At 33.5% G+C, this 25860-nt stretch overlaps 2 protein-coding genes and 1 long non-coding RNA gene across 6 annotated transcripts in view; 1 reads left to right on the top strand and 2 right to left on the bottom strand.

Annotated features, from left to right (window-relative positions):
• The window catches only part of LOC105344286 (CST complex subunit CTC1), a 49117-nt gene that overhangs the window by 14415 nt on the left and 8842 nt on the right, over positions 1-25860 (bottom strand). For all 3 annotated transcript variants that reach the window (XR_010714633.1, XM_066087543.1, XM_066087544.1), the window contains exons 8-18: positions 25080-25166; positions 7755-7847; positions 7540-7632; positions 7064-7125; positions 6420-6519; positions 6034-6114; positions 5450-5571; positions 4937-5066; positions 4575-4742; positions 2812-3600; positions 1930-1991 (exon numbers count right to left, since the gene is read on the bottom strand). Coding sequence is in view for 2 of the 3 variants with exons in the window: in XM_066087543.1 (XP_065943615.1) it covers positions 1930-1991; positions 2812-3600; positions 4575-4742; positions 4937-5066; positions 5450-5571; positions 6034-6114; positions 6420-6519; positions 7064-7125; positions 7540-7632; positions 7755-7847; positions 25080-25166 (1787 nt within the window). In the remaining variant the exon portion in view is untranslated. The remainder of the gene's footprint in view (positions 1-1929; positions 1992-2811; positions 3601-4574; positions 4743-4936; positions 5067-5449; positions 5572-6033; positions 6115-6419; positions 6520-7063; positions 7126-7539; positions 7633-7754; positions 7848-25079; positions 25167-25860) is intronic.
• Positions 103-25717, top strand: LOC136276211 (uncharacterized). 2 transcript variants are annotated; one of them, XR_010714635.1, is made up of 3 exons: positions 103-226; positions 19932-20014; positions 23415-25717. It is a non-coding gene; the product is annotated as an uncharacterized lncRNA (long non-coding RNA). The 2 variants fall into 2 exon arrangements; XR_010714636.1 differs by lacking the exons at positions 103-226; positions 19932-20014 and adding exons at positions 22305-22346; positions 23151-23240.
• Positions 19501-22665, bottom strand: LOC105343365 (uncharacterized). Its single transcript, XM_011450693.4, has 2 exons — positions 22251-22665; positions 19501-22132 (listed from the first exon to the last, which is right to left on the bottom strand). Exons 1-2 carry the CDS (start codon positions 22304-22306, stop codon positions 20101-20103), a joined length of 2088 nt encoding a protein of 695 aa, XP_011448995.3. The 5' UTR covers positions 22307-22665; the 3' UTR covers positions 19501-20100.

Below are 25860 nucleotides of genomic sequence, written 5' to 3'. Positions count from 1 at the left end.
AACCGTAACCACAAGACCCTTTTTTCTTGTTTGTCAAGATTTTTGATAAATTTAGCCCACTTCAAACTTTCAATTTGCTTTGTGAAGTTTATAAAACTACAAATTACGCTAACTATCAAGGAGTTCATCCTGACTACGCGATGAAAACAGAGCGCTCTGGTTGTGTTTATATAGCCTACAAGAACTTACTGAAATAATGTTTCATGAGACTTTTATTCCAAAACCAGTAAGCATCCTTATTCACTATTTTCAATTTCGAATCATAAGGCTAGCCTAGTGTTTGTTTTATTTTAAACATCATGCACAACTGTTCTTCGTTCGAGTCAATTCAAACTAACGAGCATTCGCAACTTTGTGTATGTCATTCAAGTCTTCTAATCGGCATTTCCATTTAATCAAGTAAATAAGCTCTAAGAAAAATTATCTAGAGCTAAAAAATTATTTTAAGGTTTATTTCAGTGAAACTTTACATTAAAACAGTTAGATTTATCTCAGGAATGACGTACTAAATTGTATTGCGCAAGGTCACAATAGCCGCATAACACAACGTTGCATCATCGTTTTTAATCTTTGAAAAAAAAAACAATTTGGGTCACACAAGGGACTGTCTCAAAAGCTTCATAATATAAATCAAACTGTATGAGATAAATAGAACATCTATAATTGTGTGATTTTATATTTGCTTTATCCAACTCGTTGAAATGGTTATATTCGCTCGGCAAGCCTCGCGAATATATACACCATTTCAACTCGTTGGATATAGCAAATATAAAATCACACAATATAGATATCCTCTATATATCAAACTCTGAACCTTCTTGTGAGGCCAAAGGATTGTCTTGGGGCCAAAGTCTTAACAATAATAAAAAATCATCTGGCTGATTAGTTTCTGAGAAGAAGATTTTTTAACGATTTACTCTATATATTCCTATGTAAAACTTTAACACCACTCCCCCCAATGTGGCCCCACCCTACCCCGGAGGTCATGATTTTCACAACTTTGAATCTACACTACCTGAGGATGCTTTCACATAAGTTTAAGCTTTCCTGGCTGATTAGTTTCTGAGAAGAAGATTTTTAAAGATTTACTCTATATATTCCTATGTAAAAATTTGACCCCCCATTGTGGCCCCACCCTACCCCCGGAGGTCCTGATTTTCACAACGTTGAATCTACACTACCTGAGAATGCGTTCACACAAGTTTCAGCTTTTCTGTTCTAATAATTTTGGAAAGAAGATTTTTAAAGATTTATTCTATATATTCCTTTGTAATTCTTTGACCCCCATTGTGGCTCCACCCTACCCCCAGGGGATATGATGTTCACAACTTTGAATCTACACTAACTGAGGATGCTTCCACACATGTTTCAGCTTTCCTGGCTTTATGGTTCTTGAGAAGAAGATTTTTGAAAATTTCAAAAAAAAATTTCAATAACTTCTAACTATCTCCCCTTGATAAAAAGGTGTGGCCCTTAATTTTCACAACTTTGAATCCCCTTTGTCTCAGGATGATTTGTGCCAAGTTTAGTTGAAATTGGTCCAGTAGTTCTTGACAAAATGTTGAAAATGTGAAAAGTTTATGGACAGACAGACAGACGGACGATAGAAAAAATGTGATCAGAAAAGCTCACTTGAGCTTTCAGCTCAGGTGAGCTAAAAATGATATCACAGACCACCATTATTCAAACAAAAAACAAGATGGATTAATGAATAAACAGGAAAAATCAAATGTAATGTTTGGTTTTCTTTTCTCTCATTGACATATTAAATATATACAGGGTTATTTTTGCCCCATATAAAGAAAGATAATTGACAACAATGGCAAAAGGGGTGAAAAAAATAAGTGGGCGAATATTTCCTGGTACCGGTATACAGAATGTGTATTCTCAAAATTTTCATTTGTTAAAAATCATAATTCACAAGTTTACCTTTCTTTAGTTATCTCACTGATCTCTGAGAGCATAGACGAGTTTTTACATACATGGCATGTCTAAAACAGAATTACAATAATCTTACAAAAGGAAAGGAATAAATAAATATTTGCTCAACATATAAAATTTATGCACGTTAATTAAATATTGGCACTTTTCCATGTAAATCAATTGAAATTCCAGGCTTGTAATTTTTTTTTAAAGATATTTTAATATTGTAATGATATGCTAGCCTTGTAAACTAATACTTTCAAATTGATGCATACATCAGTCTGTGTAATGACATGTCCGTGTTTTGAGAGTCAGGCAGTCATTGTTATGTAAAATGACAAACATATGTACTAGTCTCTCAGTGTGTTGTAATATACTAGTCTGAGCTGGCACTGTACCAGTTTTCAGCTAAAATTTAACATTTCCTTTTCATAACGTTATTTCCTTATTTCTTGATATTTTTGGATAAAACTTGACATTCTATAAATGGTAATTTCCTTGTTTATCCAGCTGTTAGATTACATGATTATGAAGAACTCAAAACATCTTGTTTTTGTGCTTTTTAGCACACCTCGAAAGTTATTTGCTCAACATATAAAAATGTCACCTTACAATTTATGCATGTAAATTTAGTAAAGGCACTTGTGTGTATTTCAATTGAAATTCCAGGCTAGTAGTATTCTTGTAAAGATAATTTAATATATTCAACGAATGTAATGGTATGCTAGCCTAGTAACAAACACATTTACTAGTCCCTCAGTGTGCAGTAATATTCTAGTCTGTAGTGTTTTGAGGTTTTAATTATGAGCAATGAATTTCAACCGAGGTTTTTTTGGGATACTTTCTACATCAACATGTATTATCTAACACATTCATTTATGTCCTTACCATCTGTTGACACCTGTAATCTAGTTTTCTCTCAGTGACCCATAAATCTGATGGGACAAGTACACAGGATTTACCCCCAGCTTGTTTCTCAGCCTTCTTCAGAAACTTCAGAGAACTCTTGGCAGACACTGGAGTCAGTCCACCCTCTGAGGAGAACCAGTAATGCTTGCCTGGTTGCAGTGTGTTGTACCACTTGACCGAGGCGTTCTGGAACAGCAGGATTTTGGTGGCCGACAGCAGATTTCTCGTTTTGTCGTCTCCTCCTGCATATGTCCATGTGACATCATCAGCCAGATACCGTTCTTTCCAAAATTTAAGAGCATCGTTCCCAAAGTCATGAACTTCCTCCTCCGACCAGGAAGTATCCAGGAAGTAACCGAAAGCTGTGAACCTGAAGTGGGGCCTCCCTGAGCTCACTCCATCTAATAACAGAGATTCCTTGTGGATCACACAACACAGAACTCGCTCTTTGTCGGTGCTGACTTTAGATTTTTTGTTCTTTATTAGGATCTCTATGTTCGAGATAGACACCACCAGGTAATGGTCTTCTCTAGAACCTCTGACATAACTTTGATCTCCATAAGAGTTACAGTTGGGGTACTGACAGAGTTGGAATTTTTCAAACACGATGCTGTACTTCTGTATAGCCACCAGACACCCATTCAAAGATGAAAATGAGAGCTCACTTTTGTTTCGTCCTGTCAGGGTAAGACATTTGTGACACCCTGTATCATCCATCAAGAGAACCCCCCCTGTATCAGGACAGAACTGTATATACCCTATCAATACCTACAACCAAATAAAACAGCAGACTATAATTCACAAAATGAAAACAGATCCTTTTAAAATTCAGGTAAACAAAACATGATTTTGAAATAAACATATCAAAAGTTACACAATCTACATAGATTTTAAAAATATGTCAAATACAGATATGGTCTCCTGCTGATGGATGGTACATGTAATTTTGGTATTTTATAAACCAATTGATTCATTGTCCAATACTGCTATGATGTGACTTATTCCACCAACTCTTGGAGGCATTAATCAATGCTATATCATGATAATAACCTGAGTCACATCCTGATCTTGACTGTGGTAATTACCTAAGTGTCATCCTGATCTTGACTGTGTTAATTACCTAAGTGTCATCCTGATCTTGACTGGTAATTACCTGAGTCACATCCTGATCTTGACTGTGGTAATTACCTAAGTGTCATCCTGATCTTGACTGTGGTAATTACCTGAGTGTCATCCTGATCTTGACTGTGGTAATTACCTGAATGACATCCTGATCTTGACTGTGATAATTACCTGAGTGACATCCTGATCTTGACTGTGATAATTACCTGAGTGTCATCCTGATCTTGACTGGTAATTACCTGAGTGTCATCTTGATTTTGACTGTGGTAATTACCTGAGTGACATCCTGATCTTGACTGTGGTAATTACCTGAGTGACATCCTGACCTTGACTGTGATAATTACCTGAGTGTCATCCTAATCTTGACTGGTAATTACCTGAGTGACATCCTGATCTTGACTGTGTTAATTACCTAAGTGTCATCCTGATCTTGACTGGTAATTACCTGAGTGACATCCTGATCTTGACTGTGTTAATTACCTGAGTGACATCCTGATCTTGACTGTGGTAATTACCTGAGTGTCATCTTGATTTTGACTGTGGTAATTACCTGAGTGACATCCTGATCTTGACTGTGGTAATTACCTGAGTGTCATCTTGATTTTGACTGTGGTAATTACCTGAGTGACATCCTGATCTTGACTGTGGTACAACCAATATAGATCCGAGTTTAGGTGTTCCACAGTTCTCAAGTTCTGGATGATATCGTATCCGACTCTGTGGATCAATGCTGAATCAAACACAATGTCTGAGCACAGGGGGATAACGGGTAGGAAACTGTCCAAGGGCTGCAATAAAAAACTCAGAATTAATCTAAAATCTACACAGAGAAAGTGTCACAAAAATACTGACAGATGATCAAAAATACTTTTTATGTATATGGAACAATGAGGATAAAATAAGCTAAAGATTGAAATAAGAAAATGAGATATCTACAGATACATGTATCTAGATATCTACACTATATTAAAAATTATGTCACCTTCGTATCTATTTCCCTTCCGAGCAGGAGACAGCTGTGAGGCGTAGAGAGAAATTCCTTCATGTAGTCTCGCTTAGGAAGGTTCATTTCACAGTTCACATACTTCTCTAGCAGCCAGTCAAACCGAGAGCTACAATAACAGGTAAACCAGTCAAACAGAGAGCTACAACCACAGGTAAACCAGTCAAACAGAGAGCTACAACCACAGGTAAACCAGACTAACCGAGAGCTACAACCACAGGTAAACCAGACTAACCGAGAGCTACAACCACAGGTAAACCAGTCAAATGGAGAGCTACAATCATAGGTAAACCAAGCAAACCAAGAGCTACAACCACAGCCAAATTTTACATTCCTCAACTTATACTTTCCTTTCAGATTTTAACACAACATTTGACAAGTATTCATTAAAATATGAAAAGAAAAATTAATGTAAGTAATCCACATGCCTGGACTTCCATGTATAATCAAAGCAAAGAACCTATACTGTAAAGCAACTGTGACACGTCTTACCACAGGCTGGTGTGGAACTTGTTGTACAGAGAAATAAGAAATCGGGAAAACTGGAAGATCATCATCTTGGTGACTGAATATCTCCATAGCCATTTTCTGATGAAAGCAGAGGGTTTAAGACTCTAAAATAAGGAGAACAGAATTTGTGAGAAAGTTGTGTATTTACAGCACTCATCTATTGGCTTTTCAAAACACTTTTCTTTATAAAGAATAAAAAAAGAATTTTATAACAAACTCTTTAAATAGAAGCCTGTTCACTTAGAAATTACATGGAAGTGACACTGTTTTCTTCAAATTACCCTGAACTCTTTGCTTTGAGATTTCAAAAATAGAACAAAATGGCAATGAATTGTGTTTTCCGCAAAAATCTTAACACTTATTTGTCAATGATCATCTGTCTTTTAAACTGTAATGAATTCCAGGAAGTTTCATTCACTTAATAATGCATAATGCTTTGGTTACAGCCAGCAAAAATGATAAATAAAAATAAATGTTTTTCTTTTCTTTCTTTTTTTTTGGGGGGTGGGGGGGGGGGAGTGGGGGGTTTTAAAAGGGTCCATGACAATTCTAACACTGTTTCTTACCTTAACCTGCGGAGTAATGACAGAAAACTCAGTCACTCTGAAGCTGGAGCTCATACAACAAACAATACAGATCTTGGGAAACTGAAAAATAATGGGAAAAGTAAAACTTAGGGATAATAATGCAGATCTTGGGAAACTGAAATACGGTATTACATCCAAGGTCTTTTCTTAAAGGGTACATGTAATCCAAACAAGAATCTTTTAAAATTTATCGAGAAAATCAAAATAAACCTATAAAGGACCTTCAATTTCAATTTTTTACGAGACATTTTTTAGGTGCCACAAAATTCCAAAATGCCATTTCCAATTTCTCAATGACTTAATTAAGGTCTGAAAAAATCTTGACGTACCTGTTTGAAGGCACGCATGTGACAGTTGTAACGTACCTGTTTGAAGGCACACATGTGACAGTTGTAGACTGTGACTGTGGAACCAAGGTGAAGGTCGCTGTACTGATGTTTGTAGGGCAAGCCGCTCAGAATAAGCCTAAAACATACAGACTATCAGTGACTGCATCCCTAGTCTATCCAATGTTTGAACCATTGCTTCAAGTCCTATCAAGAATATTTGACTTATGTCAGGACATCATCAGAGCTGACTTTAAATCCTTCAAACATGTTCATCTTAATTTTTCCTTTTTTCAGTCTGTGACATGGCTAAACTGGTGCTCAGTGTCTCATCACTAATCTTACAACTACTGTAGATTCCTAATTTTATGCTAGTACTTAATTCCGCGATTCATCTGTCTTGCACCAAATTGGAAAAATGTAAAATATCGCCAAATTTTTATCATAAATCTATTTACCATAGTTAACATCCGTCTGAAAAAAAAGCAAGATCTTTAAATCTTTGAGATGTGAGTCTCGCAATTTGATACAGATATAAATTCCTCGCATTTAATTAGGAATTACAGTAACTCAAACTATAACACTCTGTTTGTTATATGTCATAAACTATAATGTAAACTTCTGCTAGGTGTCTCAGCAGTAATCACTTGTTTCACTGTTTTATTAGGCATGAGTGTACACACCATACAGTTGTATCCAGCTGGTAGATACCAAAGCTCTCTAGGTCAGTGTTTGTGATTTCCCCCTTCAAAAACACAATTATACATAAGCAACTCTAACCTTTGAAATCACAATGAAAGTCATAAATTTGAATTAAAAAACCCTGAATATTCATTACAACTAGCAAAAAACATCTAATAGGTGATGTCTAAATTCAAAAGTTGTCGTTTTGTAAAGAAATTCTTAGTCCCAGTAAAATATCTATTTCCAAATACTGTAAATAATGTTTAATATATTAAGCATGTACAACATTTAGAAAACAATTTTTCAACAAGTTAGTCTGGATTTGAATTACACTTGTGTCTGGATATACCTATTCTCATTAACATATGTTCGACATTTAGCGATGTACTAGTACTTGATTTCTAACAAAAGCCTGTTTCTGCCAAAAACAGTAAAAACAACACACAGCCAAATGTAACAGTATCTCCCTTCATACCTTGTAGGTACATAGTTCCTCAGGGCAGGAGGAGGGGGTGGGGCCTGTTTGTCTGATCAGGGTCAAGTTTGATGGGTTCTGTTTCAGCCAACCCTTCATTTCAAAGTGGAGAAATATATTGTACATTGGTCAACACATGTTTTTTATTCCATTATTAAGTTTTATGATGATTATCACATTATGATTCATTAATAATTGACACACTATGAACTCACAGAGAGTGATAGAACCTCAATGTTTGCCATCACTGGTAGTAACACCTTCGCATTCTTCCACGGAACCAAGACTCGTTTCTCCTGTTCTGATCCCTTCAATGAAACTTGTTGGTGATACATTGTGGTACAAGGTTTTTTTCAAATGTTGAGTCAAAGTGGATAGGAACGAATAGTAACTTATCAAAGAAGAAAAACCTTAAACTATAGGACTAGGGTAGTCCTTTAACTTTGAAAGTGACCATGTGTTGGAAACAACTAAGAAGGCCAGTAAAAAGTTATAATAAGACAAAAAGCAGAAAATAACAATAATTCTCTTTTCAATAATGAATCATTCTTTGAGAATTAAGTGGTGATCCAAGATGGTCTGAGGTTATCAAATCCATTAAAACAAGAAGGGCCTTATCACATTGGACCGTATAATACATGCGCGGATCTAGAGGGGGGGTCGGGGGGTCCCGACCCCCCCTGGAAAATGAAAATTTATTAAATTTACATAGTAAAATTATCGCGAAAATATGCCTCGGACCCCCCCTGGCAAACACAATTATCCTTCGGACCCCCCCTGGAAAAATTTTCTGGATCCGCGCATGTAATGATTAACATATAATATTCAAAAAATGATTCATTAATGATATTTATATAATATTCTGCAATTGCATAATTGAATATTAACATACTGCAGAAGTCAATAATGAAATGTTTTGACCATGCATACCAAAACTCATTAGAAGTACCGGTACTTCTGCTATCAGGGACAAAGACACTGGTTTATGTAAATATTGCAGTTTACAGTCAAATAGACTGTACGGTCTTTTGTATCATGACAACAGGGATCAGGTAAATATCTTGGTTGCAGGACAATTCTTGGGCCCCACAAGAGGTTCAATGTTTGATCATGTTCTTAAAAACTGCAATACTCATATATATATATATATATATATATATATATATATATATATATATATATATATATATATATATATATATATATATATATATATATACATTCAATATGAGTATTGCAGTTTTTAAGACTGTAACAAATAGGGCTCAATTTTTAATATATCATATCTGGAGAAATACTTGAATTCAGGATCTATCTACAATGTAACTACATTGTCCAGATACCAGATATTGTGTACATGACTCTATAAAGCTGATTTTATTATGGCTAGTTTTGCTCATGTGAGCAATCTGGCCCATGGGCCTCTTGTTTTCTGAAATCCAGCCATAGACATAGATTGTAATGGTGCAAATTATTATGATCTGTTGAATAAACAATGAAACAATAATATGCTTTTATTGACATTTATTAAATTCAAAAACTTATACAAAATTGTCCCAATTAACCCCTGCGAATGTGTTTGGAATATTTTTTTTATCGTTGCTACAGCGTAAGTATGTAATAAATCCAGATGTGCTCGAATGAAAGTTCACGAGACTTCATCGAGATATATATATATATATATATATATATATATATATATATATATATATATATATATATATATATATATATATATATATATATATATATATATATATACATTCAATATGAGTATTGCAGTTTTTAAGACTGTAACAAATAGGGCTCAATTTTTAATATATCATATCTGGAGAAATACTTGAATTCAGGATCTATCTACAATGTAACTACATTGTCCAGATACCAGATATTGTGTACATGACTCTATAAAGCTGATTTTATTATGGCTAGTTTTGCTCATGTGAGCAATCTGGCCCATGGGCCTCTTGTTTTCTGAAATCCAGCCATAGACATAGATTGTAATGGTGCAAATTATTATGATCTGTTGAATAAACAATGAAACAATAATATGCTTTTATTGACATTTATTAAATTCAAAAACTTATACAAAATTGTCCCAATTAACCCCTGCGAATGTGTTTGGAATATTTTTTTTATCGTTGCTACAGCGTAAGTATGTAATAAATCCAGATGTGCTCGAATGAAAGTTCACGAGACTTCATCGAGATTTGTTCAGTTCCTGTGAAATTTCGAGCGGAAGTATAAGTGTTCGGATAATATTCTCAAAATACGTAAGTACTGGTCGTTTTTCACATTATATCCTACTTTGATTTATGTTAGAACATTAATGTCTTATTTCACCATCAAGCGGTTATTTACATCAAACGATAATATTCAGAACATAGTTATCGTTCGTGTTTAACCACGTGTAGAGTGGCTGAAAATATAAACATTGGGTTGCTTAATAAAATCATAGCCATGTTTGATGCTTGTGGTGTGCAATACCGTGTTTTTAGAAAAATAATGGGTGTCTGTTTTGCATAAAAACTTAGTATATCGAGCCATTTTCAAGGAACATTCTGCATAAAATAGTATAGTCTGTTTCACTATTGATGCTATTACTAGGTCAGGCGGGGATCGAAAATTAATCCTTAGGGGGGATCTCAACAAGCATGTTAATTGTTGCAACAGCAGACAAAAACTATTTTTTGTATTGTCAAATTTATTTCTAGAACACATTTTATACACCAATTAATGAAGATAAAGTTTAAAATCAATAAACTTCTAGATTTTATATTTTACTACAAACTTTTAAGATAGAATATAAACAGGAGGCATGATTTTTACTGCAAAACTGAAAGGGTCAAATAAAATCACGTGGTCTAAAATTTAAATGACAATAACATTCGCACAAGGGGTGAAGAGGCATCATAGGTTTTCATTGTAAATAGGTAAAAATAAGTTGGAATGAAATATTACATGTACATATTTTATTATATCAAGGTTTGACATTTCATAGAGAATAAGTGAATAGTTTAATTTTCTTCTGGGGATGCTTTTTAAGCAAAAGATGCATTAATGATCTCAACTGCAAAATCTTTTTTTTTTTAATACCATTTAAACAAGTATTAATAACATATCAGAAAATAGCATATGGTGAAAATATTTACAATATATATCAGGTTTTTATAAACTAAAAATGTACACTGTATATGTATATGAGTTAATCAGAAAAAAATAAAAAAATCAATATATGTTGAAAAAACGATATATATCAAGTTTTTATGAAATAATTTAAAGATGCTACCTGTATGTGTTAATCAGAAAAAAGTGGAAAAAAATCATTGCATTGATAATTACATGTGATTTTTTTGGCCCACACATAACGAAGGGTTTCACTACCATCAGTCAAAGTCTGTGTCCATGTTAGAAACCCTTGTACATACAACAGAGGGACTGTCTCCCTCAGAGGGTGGGCGTATATAAATATATATATATACATACATAATAGTTATCTGCATAAATACATATTCATAGCATAAATGCATATTCATAGTAAAAATGCAAAGTTTTGAAAAAGTTTCTTTTCTTTCATTTGATGTAAAAAGGATAGAACTGAACAATATGATAAAGTATTCTCTTTAATATACATTCTTAACGATTGACTTGTTTCTTCTAAGTTTTCAACTCTACAGAACATTTTATATTTGTAAATTCTGAATGCAATAAATGAGAAGAAGATATTATAAAGCTTTGTTGTTTCGTTATCATCAACAAAAAAACCAACAATGACATTTTTTCAAACAACAGTAAAATTTAAGCATTGGCTTGCCATATGCCAAACATGTTTTACATTTACACAATCAAAAATTAGATGCTGTGCATTTTCTATCTCGGTTCTACACATTTTGCATTTATTATTTACCCCTTTATTCCACTTACTAATTAACAGATTATTACTTAGTAAATTGTTTAGAAGTTTATAATTAAATTCCGCAATACTTTTATCTTTGACATTTTTAATTTTGTTGAAATATATTGATTTCCAAACTTCCTTATCTGGGATTTGGAAATCCCTACCAAGCTTCCCTTGTGAAATTGGACTTTGAAATTTGAGCTTTACAAGCTTCAAATAAAAACATTTAGTTTTGTATTCTTTGTCATTCTGTTGCATTTTGATATAGGGGATTTTAGAAAAATCATACATGAATTCAAACTTCTTAAACACTTTTTGTTTTATTTTATACTCGCAGATCCAATTGCTTTTTTTGTTTAACCTATCAAATATGTCTTCTGTACTTTTTAATTTACCGTTTTCTTTAAAGATGTCTTTAACATACAGTATTCCGCTTTTAATCCATTCATCAAAACATATCGTTTTACCTTTAAAAGTAAATGAAGTATTTGACCAAATTGGTTGTAATAAAAACGATTTGGTATTTATTGATCTGTCATTATTTTGCTTAAAATCTTTACATAGATTAAAACAGGTAAAAACTTGCTTATAAAATTCTGGAAAGTTTTTTAGTATACCATAATTTCCAGTCGATATTTCTGTTGTACTAATTGAATAGTTTATATTGATATTCAGCGCTTTACAGAGACTATCTATGTATTTTTTTACAACATGATTATAGTTGTAAGTAGGTGGGCAATCCACGTTGCCTTTATAGCCTTTAATTTAGAGTCTATGTCGGTAATGCCTATACCCCCATCCATAATATCACCTATCATCGTATTTCGTTTGATTCTGTCTGTTTTATTCCATATAAAATTATATATTAGTCTATTTATATCATTCACATAATTTCTTTCGGGAAGTTCTAAAATACTGGAAACATATATAAGTTTAGGTAAGGCAAGAGAATTAACTACAGTAACTTTACCGAATAATGTTAATTTTCTCTTTTTCCATGATTCAAACAAAATTTCAATATCGTGGTAAATCTTCATCCAGTTTTTATTATAACACTCGATTTTGTCGTGTCCTACAAAAATACCTAAGCATTTTACAGCCTGTTTAGCTACTTTAATACCTTCTAGATTTTCGAACTGGTCTTTTAAATTTCCTAACAATATGCATTCAGTTTTTGATAGGTTTATCTTTGATCCAGCAAATTTGCAAAATTTATCTATGATGTCAATAGCATGTTTCATGGATTCTATATCTCCTAAAGTAACCGTCATATCGTCCGCGTGCTGTACATTTTTTATTTCATCTTGTAAATCTTTCGAGGTAAATCCATGTATTAAATTATTTTCTTTAATTTTACTTGATAGAATTTCCGCAACAAATAAATATAATATAGCAGAAATCGGACACCCTTGTCTTATACCTCTATTCACAGGCATGTTTTTGAAATCCATCCATTATTTTTTAAACGGAAAACAGGGTTTTTATACAGGATTTTTATCCATTTTATAAAATCTGGTCCAAAATTAAATTTTTTCAAAGTTTTAAAAAGAAAATTCAATTCAACTGAGTCGAAAGCTTTTTCAAAGTCTAGGAATAGTAATATACCGTTTTGATTATTATTTTCACAATATTCGAAAATATCAAGTATAAGCCTTGCGTTGCTTCCAATATATCTTCCTTTTATATATGCTGTTTGTTCATTTCCTATATAGTTATCAATAACTTTTTGTAGACGGCGAGCAAATATAAAGGCAACTAGACACTTGTTGCAAAAGCAACAAAAAGGTCTTCCGTTTTGATATACATGTATCAATTTAACTGTAAGACATTGCTTCTCTCACATAGAAAAAAAATTGGATATCATAATTATTGTGAATGATATATCCAGACGTTACTTACATATAAAACAACAAGAATGAAAAAGAAATCAATTTTTGAAGTCCTTTTGTGATGACCGGAAGCAACGCCGATCTAAACAAAAATGTTAAACATTTGTACAATTATAAGTCAATCTTTCCTCAGAGTTTGGTTGTTCACGTCTCTGCCAAATCTAAGATCTCTTTGAAACAATAGTTTTTGTCTCGGGACCGGAAACAGACAAACAGAAGTGATTAATAAAAACAAAAGCTGGTATTTCTCGTACATTTGCTTAGCGTACATCTCTGTTTATCAGGCTAGATGAAACACCCAAGAAAATCAGTTAAACTTGTTAAAAACATTATTTGTTTGAACCCTTCCGGTAAGAACCGGAAGTGACAGTTGACAAAATTAAACCCATTAAACACACCCCCAATCAAATTTCTATCAATCATGAGAGCTTCGTGTCTGAATCACTTACAGTGACAAAAATCTCGCGGACATCAAATTTGTAAAGATGAAAGTTACACAGATATATTTGAGATTTCTCACCGGAAGTAAAATTTATTTGCTAATTTAACATTATATAGATGACATATGTAAGATTATATACTGATATTTTTATTTTATGTAAAATGAATAAAACATTAAAAAAAAAAACTTTTCAAGTGTTTCCGGTGATGACCGGAAGTTACGTCGAACAATACATTATAGTGTAAACACATGTACATACATACTTCTATCATCCCACAAAGTTTGATTATTCAAGTCATCACCGTTTTTAAGATCTCTAGGAATCAAGGTTTTTTGTTTCGGGACTGGAAACGGACAAACGGAAGTGTATGATGAAAATGAAAGTTAGTATTTCTTAACCATTACACAACAGGACTTTATTGGCTATCAATTTGTCTTACATTGTCAAACAAAAACAGTTAAACTCTTAACCAACTTGAATTGTTTGAACTCTTCGGGTGTGGACCGGAAGTGACGGTTGACAAAATGAGAGCGGTTAAACACATGTCTTCTATCAAATGTCTACCAGCCATGTAAGTATGTCTTGGTCACTTACAGTTTATGAGATCTTGCTGTACAATAATAGTTGTTTTAAAAAGAGTACCTGAGATATTTGAGATATCTCACCGGAAGTAATTTTTTTTGTTTATTAATCATCGGATAGATGACATATGAAAGCGCTTATACTTATATTTCAATTTTGTGTTAAGGAAATAAAATGTGTAAAAACATAATTTTTGAAGTGCTTCCTGTGACGACCGGAAGTTACGACGAACAAAACAAAATAGTTTAAACACATCTACAACTATAGGTCTATCATCCCTCAAAGTTTGGATGTTCAAGTCTTTATCGTTTCTGAGATCTCATTGTCCATAGCTTTTTGTCGCGGGACAGGAAACGGATGACAGGAAGTGAATTTTGAAAAAATGAAAAAAAAACGCCTGGAGATATTAACGTTCTTTTTCACTCCTAAAAATTTCAAGAAAATCCATCCATGCATCTCTGAGAAATCGGGTTAAACTTTTAAAAAACTTGATTTGTTTGAACTCTTCCTGTGTGGACCGGAAGTGACGGTCGACAAAATAAAAACGGTTAAACACATCTTCTATCAAATGTCTATCATCCCTGTAAGTTTCGTGTCTTGATCACTTACAGTTTCTGAGATCTCGGGGTTCAAACATTTATTTTAAAAAAGGCTTCATGAAATATTTGAGATATCTCACCGGAAGTAGAATTTTTATGTTTATTAATCATCGGATAGATGACATATGTAAGCATGTATACTTATACTTCAATTCTCCGAGAAATATATTAAATGCGTAAAAGCATAATTTTTGAAGAGCTTCCGGTGACGACCGGAAGTTACGACGAACAAAACAAAAATGTTTAAACACATCTACAACAATAGGTCTATCATCCCTCAAAGTTTGGAGGTTCAAGTCTTTATCGTTTCTGAGATCTCATTGTCCATAGCTTTTTGTCGCGGGACAGGAAACGGACGACAGGAAGTGAATTTTGAAAAAATGAAAAAAAAACCTAGAGATATTATCATTTTCTATCAGTCCTGAAAATTTCAAGAGAATCTATCCAGCCATCTCTGAGAAATCTTGTGGACAAAAAACGGACAAAAAAAAAAAATAATAATAACTAGATTCGATCTCGTTGCGAGCAACGAGTGGGTCTTCCGTCTGATTTTTGAATAGATTAGATTAAACTTATCAATTAAAAGATAAAATCGTAGATCTAAGCGAAAAAAATGAAAAAAAATTTTGCGGCACTCGGGGCTTGAACCCGGGTCGCCTGGGCCATGTCCACGACTATATCGACTGAGCTACTCGGACTCCGCTTCAGAACTTTGACGCTTAATTTCTCGAGAATGCCTTGATCGATTTTTAAACAAATTACATATTCTTAATCAGTAAAAGGGTCACTATAAGATGGTAAAATTTCAAAGAAAAATATTAAAAAATAAAAAAGTCGAAAAATTCAATTTTTGAAATTTCCTTCTGGTGACGACCGGAAGTAACGGCGGACATTCTCTTGACCGAGGTGCACCAGTAAAAAGGTTCATCTATCATCTCTGAAAATTTCAGCCTTTTATCTTTACTCGTTTTTGAGAAACCCGACCGACAAAATTGACTTTTTAAAATCGTAAACGGACGATAACTTCCGACCGGAAGTGTATTTTCAAAAATGGATAAAAAACGATAAACTTCAGATAAAATCGTGTTAATCTTGAAAATTTGAATGAAATCGGTTGAGCCATCTCTGAGAAATCGTCTGCACAAAATCGGTAAGAAAAAAAAAGAATAATAATAATAACTAGAGCAAAGCTCGTTGCAAAGCAACGAGTGGGTCTTCCGTTAATGTCGGAAGTAAAACTGGAAGTTCGTGTACGAAGCATAGCTCTTAAAACAATGTAAGAGTAACTAAAATAAAAAGTTGAAAAAAAAATCGAATTATTCCTGGTACGACTTAATAAAATCCGAATGATTTAAAAGTACGACTTAACAAACACCTTTCTGATTTGAAGAACGACTTAATAAAAAAAGATCCGAATGTGTTCAGGTACGAATTAACAATTATTTTTGGTACGAGTTAATTTTACTTTGAACATTACGCTATTTTTTAAACCAAGGACGCGGAATCAAAATTTCCGGAAAAATCAATTTTTAAACCCCAATATCTCTTTAATGCGTCGTTTGATTTTCAAACGGATTTCAGATTCGTGTTCAGCATAACAAACTCTACAAACCTCGTAAACATTATAAATTGAAACGAAAAATTCGAAAATTCGAAAATTTTAAAACACTTCCGGTTTGGACCGGAAGTGACGGAAACTAATTTCCAGTCTTATGTCCAAATAAAAACGATCATTGCTTCAACACAGAAAATTCCAAGTCTTTATCTTGAACCGTTTTTGAAAAACGCCCTGGACAAAATCACTTTTTTAAAATTTAAAAATTGACGTAACGTAAAAACGGAAGTAACGTTGTAGTTGAAAATTAAAGATCTTTGAGGCACAATAATGCTACATAATCCCTGAAAGTTTCATGTAAATCTGTTGAAAACTTTTTGAGATATTAAGCTTTGAAAAAGTCAGAAAAATAAAGAAAAAGAAAAATAATAATAATGAAAAAGAAACAATAGAATAACAAGAGGGTCTTCCGTTGAAAACGGAAGACCCTAATAACAACTAGAGCAAAGCTCGTTGCAAAGCAACGAGTGGGTCTTCCGGTGGTGTCGAGAGTAAAGATAGAAGTTCCTGTAAGAAGCAGAGTTCTAAAACCAACTACAAAGAAAATTAAAAAAAAAAAAATTTAAAAATCGAATAATTCTTAGTACGACTTAACAATGTCTGAATGATTTCAAGAACGAATTAACAAAAACCTTTTCAATTTCTAGAACGACTTAATAAAAAAAAGTCCCGAATGTCTTCAAGTACGAATTAACAATTTCAGAATTATTTTAGGTACGAGATAATTTAACTTTTAACAAAACACTATTTTCTTAACCAAGAACGTGGAATCAAAATTTCCGAAAAACTCAATTTTTCAATCCCAATATTTTTGTAATGCATCGTCCGATTTTAAATCGGATTTCAGCTTTAAATATAGCTTAATAAAAGCTCCTTTGTTGCTTTATGATTAAAATCAAATTATTGGTCAGAAAAGAGTTATTATAAAAACACTTAGTAGCCCTTCTGGCCCCTAATTTGAGGGGTCAGCCCCTTTTTCTTGATATCAAATAAAAGGTCTCGCTAATATAAACATATTTTGTTTAACAAGTGTTCACGAAATGTTAACGGTTCTTGAGATATCTGTACAAATGTGTTTTAGGGGCCGACCCTTTAACTCCTAAATGGGGTCATAAACAAAAACATTAAAGGTTGCATAATGAACAGAACATTATTTTGAGCAACTTTTGTGCTACATTGCTTTTCAAAATATTTATCCTTTTTCAGATATTAATGATCAAAGTTTTGAACTTCTGGCCCCTTGAAGCCCCTAATTACGTAACATATGGCTTTAATATGGTACTGTATAGATAAACAGCTGTACAATGAACATTTTTGCTTCTATAACTAATAACAAATTATTGTTCAGTAAAGACTTATTGTAAGAAGACATTAGAGCCCTCTTGGCCCCTAATTTGAGGGGTCAGCCCCTTTTTCTTCATATCAAATGAAAGCCCTTGTAATTTGGAACAACTTTTGCATTACATGTTTTAACAAAATATGTACAAATCGAAAGGTATTACAGAAAATGTGCAAAATTTTCGTGAAAAAATTTGGTGCTAATTTTCAGGTTCAGGCGAGCTTCAAGGCCTTGAGCAATTTTCATAATTGGCAGCATGGGGGTACATCTACAGACATTCATCTACAATCCCTGAAAATTTTAAGCTTCTACCTTGATTAGTTTCGGAGGAGATGCGTGGACAAAATGACCCTTAAAAATTTACGAAATCGTCTATATCTGAAACCGGAAGTGACGTCATCATTTGAAAATTTAATAATATGTAGCGACGACGGTGTTCTATCAGTCCTGAAAATTTCGTACAAATCGGTTGAGTAGTTTTTGAGAAATGACGCTCCAAAAAAGTCAGAAAAAGAAAAAAAAGAATAATAAGAATAAAGAAAAAGAAACCGTAGAATAACAAGAGGGTCTTCCGTTGGAAACGGAAGACCCTAATAAGAAAAGTGAAAAAGAAACAATAGAATAATAGAAGGGTCTTCCGCTGAAGACGGAAGACCCTAATAAGAAACATTACAATCACTATAAGGTCTTCCGTTGGAAACGGAAGACCTTAATTATTTTGTAATCAGTATTAGTGAGACTAATTGGTCTATAGTTTGTAAGCTGTGACCGTTCTCCTTTTTTGTGAATTTAAGATAATACAGCAAGTCGTTGTGAAAATGTCATTTCGTCTAAACTGAATATTTCTTTAAGCATATTATGAAAGAGTATTGATATTTTATCCCAGAAACATTGATAGAATTCAACTGGTAATCCGTCTAACCCAGGCGATTTATTATGTTTCATGTTCATTACGGTATCTCTACACTCTTCTAAGTTTGGAAATTGATCACATGTATTTTTTACATTTTCAGATAAATGCATGATATTACTATTTTGTAAGTAGTTTTCAATTTCAGAACTACTTATATTTTTACTACGATAGAGTTCTTCATAAAAGCAACACATTTCACCTAATATGTCATCATCAGTAGTAAGGGTTTCATTATTTTTATCTTTTAGTTCATAAATAGTATTCTGTGTTTGGTGTTTTTTTTCCAAGCCTAAAAAGAATTTCGTGCTTTTCTCCCCTTCATTTATCCATTTTGCGCGAGATCTAATTTGAGTGCCTTTTGCTCTTCTATCGTATAAATCGCTTAGTTGTCTTTCAAGAGTTCGCTTTTTATTCATATTAATTTCTAAATAAGGTAACGATTCTATCTCGATTATTTCCTTTTCTATGTTTTTAATCTGATCTTTGTAACTCTTATGACTTTTTATTGAATAATGAATAGAAAATCGTTTAACCTCCTGTTTCAGCTGTTCCCATTTTTGCATAAAAGTAACGCGTGATTTACTGATATTTTGAATAATGTCATATATTTTTTCGTTATAATCCGATTTTTCAAGTAGAGATTTATTAAGTTTCCAATAACCTGTTCCTCTTTCATTTTTGTGTAATTTAACGTTAAATCGTATAGCCATATGATCTGACATTCTCGTTCCGTTAGAATGTGTACCGGGGATTTTACGAACTGAGATATTTTTAGCTTTTAAATATAAATATTTGCTTAGAAAAATGAAATCAATTCTACTTTTTGGTGTGTCAGTAGCATTGCACCATGTAAAACCGTCTGTATCATTCAGCTTATCCTTCCATATATCAACAACATGTAATTGTGCTAAAATTTCATTAAGTAACTTGGAACTCTTATCCCTAGAGTTATTTAATTTACAAATCTTGTTTTATGATATTTTCATAGCCATCATAAAACAACTAAGGTCACAAAAATAAAAATACATTGTTTGGTAAAAATATGCAAAAAACTAGCACCCAAATTTTGTACATCATATTCTTTAAAGTATTGATTTAAACATTATATTTTTAGGAACCAGTAAAATTACGACTCTGGCACAGTAGACTCAGATAAGACCTTCCATGAAGTTCCTGTTGGTTGTTTTAAACACTCAGGTAAAACCTAACAACATTCATGGTATTCTTATTTCATGTCAAGTTAAAATGTTCAGGGCATTATCCTCATAATGTCAGAGTGACATTTAATAAAAATGGGATGTCGAAAAGTGTAAGTCTTGGATTCTTTCTGTGGTAGCAATTTGTATTCTATGGAATGGACATTGTCTGAGTGACTGTTGGTATGAGTACAGGGCAGCCTGGATGTTCCCTGTGATCTGTTGACAGATCCCCAGGATCTCCCAGGAGATGTCTCTGAGTACATCACGTATATACAGTCCCTGATCATGGTGAACTAGAACCTGTAGCTCATCTAGAGCTGTTTGTGCTCTCATTGTGTCAACATGTCTAGAGCTTAAAAACTCTAACATGTGTAACAGTACATGGGGAGGAATATACAATGCAAGCAATCCGTTTTGTCTACTAGATTGTTGTTCTGGTAGCAGTTCACTGATATAACATATTTCATTGTCAAGTTTGATATTCCCTGCTACAGCCTGTCTCATCTTTGTAGACAAGGACTGTCCCCCTACAGCCTCAGTATACCTCACTATGTCTACATGATCTTCATACATCAGATATGGCTGTGCTAACTTGACCTTTGTCATCTCTATAACAGATAAAGCTTCCCTGTATCTGAGTGTCTTGTAATAATACATGGCAATGTACAACATGTCAGAAACATACCCAAACTTGGATGCTAATTTCAGCATATGCCTTGACAATTTGTCAGCAATATACACCTGTTTGTTAACACCTGTGTTTGTGTACATGTTGTGTAATATAAAAGCAGTACACTGAAGGATGGTGGCTGTATTTTTATGTAAACTTACAACTTGATACTGTGACAGAGGAGAACCTATCAACTGTTCTACTGTGTGTAGGGACTTCATACAGTGCTGTAGGTCTGATGTGTGTAGTGAATTTGTACTAAATATCTCGGCAAATAACTCTACATCAAACTCAGCCTCAGAGATCAGAGTGTGTTCATCAGTACACACCGTGAGTCTGGGATTACAGAGGACATCAATGATAGAGGACCTGATGGAGAGACTGTGTAGCAGCAATGCTATACCCTTCTCATACAACCCATACAGTCGCCTGAATAAACTTGTTTGTGCTTGGCCATGGATTTTACTCAGAAACATGTTGTTTTCTGGAATGAAAAAGTTTGGACTAATTCCTTCATACACCCATTTAAGGAGAAGTTTGAAGCAGACCCAGAAACCGACCAGGAGATTTTGTGGACACCAGTGAGGTAGTGTGTTTTGTTGAATGGCCCAAAAAACAGCTGTTTTCATGTGGTAGGAACACAGAAGTTTATCTTCATCTCTTAATCCATTGTTAATTATTTCCTTTAAGAACAGTTTCAGCATACCATAAGTTAAGAACTGTGTGTGATTCATTGAGCACACAAGTTTGTACTCTGCCAGAGAGAAAGAAATTCTCCATTCTTTGTCTTCTTGGTTTCCTAGTTTGTGTCCTATTGCTACAAAGTGACATCCATTTCTTACAATGTCATTGGCAACATGAGGTGGGGGCCATGAGTGACATCTGTTTATCCAAGAGGCAGCAGAGGGGGGCCAAAAATCACTGACAAAACAATAAGCATGATCGTATTCTATTGAACCATGTGTTCCACTGCTACATGGTCCATGCACTCTACTATCAGGAGTGATTGCTGTACATGTGTTAAATTTGTCTCTATATTTAGAACTAGACAAATAGAGTCCCCCATTCATCCTCACACAAGATGACAACACTATCTGTGCAGCTCTTTCCAATGGTAACCAAAGTAACGTAAATCCTGCTGGACTCTCAGAATTGTCACAGAGAATCAGTGTCTGTCTGTGTATATTGTAATATTCAGAATGAGAGAAGTCCCAGATCACTCGGTAGTTAGTTAGCCAGTACATATTGTCTATGTCTGAACCATGTAATCTAAATCCTTCTCTCCTACTTCCACTACTCATTAACCTCCCCCCATCACTTTGATTCTTCAACAGCTCCCAGATATCCCCTATGTCTCTCCTGAAGGCAACCTGTTGTGGGGTCCCTATCTTGTGACACATCCCCACATACACTGACTCAGACATTTTCTGAACAGGAATTTCTCCTCTAAAATTGAAAGTACACTGTACTCAAGAATATTATTACTGGATGCATTTTTTACCCAATTTGTATACATCAATGACCAATTGTAATTAGGAAATTGTGAACTTTAAAATAAACTTACATTTGTGTTGCATTGTCTGAATCCATAACTTCAGAAATTTTTCTAATTTTAGTCATGGGGAAAACCCCGTTGTTACAGAAAGTAAAAGAACTTTTGGTAAATTACTTTCATACTAACCAATGTGATTACTTGCTTCATTATTTTAGAAACATAACTCTAATGATCCTAATAGTAATGTTAATTATGTGTATTGAGTAACATTATCTTCAATATAAATAAATACCGGTACTGTAGCTTAGTGTGCAAAGAGGGATAACTCTTTTTATTAAATATTACAATGAAAAGAGTTATTTTAATAGATTACATTTTGTGATCGGCTTCAGCCATTATAAGATGGGCCACGAACTGACCTTGATCTATTGATGATGCATAATATAAGCTAGAAAGACCGCTTGGTTTTTAACAAGGTTACGTTATAACGCGACCTCAGTAGCAAGTTATGATGACATTCAATGTTTTTCAGTCGCATTCAATTATCTTAATATAACTCTTTCTTTTTATACATGTTAATGCTCTTTGAAGAGCCCTACTCAGAATTCTGAACTGAAGTAGAAGAAGAAGATTATATTAACATTTAATAATTCTGTTAAAAATATACATGTAAAACTAGACAAGGAGTTTACGAATGGCTTTCCCCACACTTATTTCAAAATTAAATTTGTCGACCGTTTATAATGATGAAGTTATGGTGTACGGGTTCAAAATATTCTATATTTTGTAAAAATACAGTACTTTTTTAATTATTTTACATCAAACTAATCATGTTGATTGCTTATATCTATCTATATATTGTTATTGCCGATCATTCCTTTAAAAGGAATAGTATTTTTTTTTTTTTCATTTTGTATTTCATATCTCAGGAATCATTATTTATTACAAAACTGTTCTGAATTTTTTCAGATCAATTTGTGATTTTGCTGAAACAAAGTTCGTTAAGAATGTAGAGTGCCAGACAGGACACTCATTTGCCTTCAAGTTTGTTGGAAGAAAGTAATTCAAGCATTGAACATTCTGACAATTTTATTTTCATATGGTGTAATTTAGAAAAACACACTAATTTAAGCATGGCAAATTGAATGTGGTGTAGATTTCTATATTAGATCATTATCATAAGTCAGGGAAACTTTGCTGATTATGCTTAGAACAAAACTTGATATATTTTAGGTTTAAAGATGCCAAAAAGCTCCAAGAATTAATTGTCTGTGTTTGTCATAACACAATTTCTTCTGTCTCGTTAAGGAGACAATTTATTCATACGAGCCAAACTTGCACAGGACACTCTAAAGGTGTTCCTTTCTTCTGCGGACCGAACAATATCTTTGGACGACACTCCAAACCAGAGGATGAAGGGACAGGTAATGAGTGCGAGATCTCTGTTGTTATTACTGTCATCCAATATCAATAAATAGGTATTTTACTATATAAAGGTATTCAATGTCTAATGAAGGGATATTGAACAATTTTGAATCATTTTTAAACTAGTTAAATATGATTGAAAGTGAAATGAACCAAATTCACATGACTGATATCATATAAGAAGTAGGTCATAAAATTGAACATTTATTCACCTGCATGTGACCTAGGAGGTCAATATAACTTTTGATTTTCTTTACATTTGACTAAAAATAGTGCATCCAATGAAATATCGAGTTTCTCAATTTGTTACGCTATGACTTCAATCTAAAATCTTCGCTTGATATCACTCAGTTTAGCATGTCTGTATCAATTCAACACTGAATCATATTACAAAAAAGTTATTGCTGGTTTTTTTTTTTTCAATACAATGATTTAGCTACCCTTGAAGTACAATATTGTTCTTCTCAGGTAGCTAAATCCTCGTTCTGACCTCAAAAACAGACAGCAATTAATGTATTATCTTTAATATTGTAAAAAAGGACCCCCATTGGAAATAAGCTTTTGATCTTTCGTAAGTTATCCTGGTATCATATTTATATCTTTCAAACACCTTGTCTATGAAATTTTAATCATTTAATATTAAAACATAGCAGTACATGTACAATTTGTATATTTAAATATGTGATTATTGTATAATGACATGATACCAAATAAATTTATCTACCTATGAAACCTATTGCAATCATTACCTCATGGAAATAATAATTGCCACCATCAAGCCATCCCTAACAAAGTGTTTGTTTGGAACTGCCACCTGGAGATTTCTTGACCCATAAGGAAAGGAGATATTTTTTATTTTGCAACTTAAAGTTTAACTAATTAAGAATTGGTAAAACAAGATATCTGTGAACCAATGCTCACTTGTGATACCCCGGCTCTGATGTGAATATGCAAAATAATAAAAGTTGACATTTAACAGAAAGATGGCATCTGATTGGTACAAAAATACATCCCACAATATGGCATTCCTTAACAAATAGTGTCCTAAAATTTCAAGCATCTGCAATAAATAGTTGCTGAGAAATCTTTGATGGAAATTTGTTTGAAAATTTAGGCTAAAAATAAACAAAGTCGAAATTTAACAGAAAGTTGAAGTCCGATTGGTATAAAAGTATTTCCCACGATATGGCATGCCTACACAAATAGTATGTTAAAATTTCATGCATCTGTGATAAATAATTGCTGAGAAAAATACAACAGAAAATTTTTGTTACGGACGGACAGACAGAAGGACAGACAGAGAGACACACAAGGGTAAAGCAGTGTACCCCCTTCTCCTTCCGAGCGAGGGGTATAAAAAAAAATCTCAATATAAAATAAATTCTTTATTTTATGCTTATAAATTTTATCAGCAGGGGTATTTCAAGGCAATTCCAAACAAACAATAATTTTATTTTTGTCTCAGCTGCATACCTTATAAAGGGAGGTAGGGAGAAGGTCGACAAACAGCAGCTCTGTCTGAGGAGACAGGAGGTCACGCCAGTGAAGGAACCTCTTGTCCTGTCACAAAACAATAAAAATTCAGATCAGGGGTGAGCAATTACCATTGCCCGACGCCCGGGGCTACCGATTTTAGAGGTCTGGCTAGCAGAAATCCTCACTGTGGTAGCCCGTCGGGCTAGTAAATAATAACGATGATAAACGAAATCAGACTTCCGTAAGTGTCATTATAACGTCGACTGATTTTATCTACGACTATGCAAAATCAAGATCTCTCATTCGCTTTAATGTATGTGCATTGTGCGTACTAATCGCTGGTCAGCATGACAATGACGCTTTGTTTCAAACATGGAGAAGTACCTGACGATACGTAAGCGTAAACGTTCGTTTGATCGCCTTGATGACACAGAAACTACTAAAAAACAAATTGATTAAAAATAAAATAACAGTAACTATATATATTGTTTGCATTATTATCTATTTGACATTGTTTACAGTTTTAATTCAACTGATATGAAGAAAATGTCGGGCTAGTAAGTTTTAACTTTGGGCTAGTAACTTTGCTACTGCTAGTAGCCCCTGGGCTAGTAGCCAATTTTTGTAATTGCACACCCCTGCAGATGTACATATATATGTGAGGAGACAGGAGGTCGCGCCAGTGAAGGAACCTCTTGTCCTGTCACAAAACAATAGATATTCAGATATACATGTATAACAATGTTACAGAATTCATTTTTTAAATCTGATGTTTAAA

Source organism: Magallana gigas, chromosome 6, assembly GCF_963853765.1.
Source record: "Magallana gigas chromosome 6, xbMagGiga1.1, whole genome shotgun sequence".
Taxonomy (NCBI): domain Eukaryota; kingdom Metazoa; phylum Mollusca; class Bivalvia; order Ostreida; family Ostreidae; genus Magallana; species Magallana gigas.
This window is presented reverse-complemented; position numbering and strand designations above follow the sequence as displayed.

Coding starts and splice junctions, on each gene's coding strand:
- LOC105343365 (XM_011450693.4), bottom strand. CDS start 22,306: ATGACTAAAATTAGAAAAATTTCTGAAGTTATGGATTCAGACAATGCA. Junction 22,133..22,250: donor TCAGACAATGCAACACAAAT/GTAAGTTTATTT, acceptor TTTCAATTTTAG/AGGAGAAATTCCTGTTCAGA.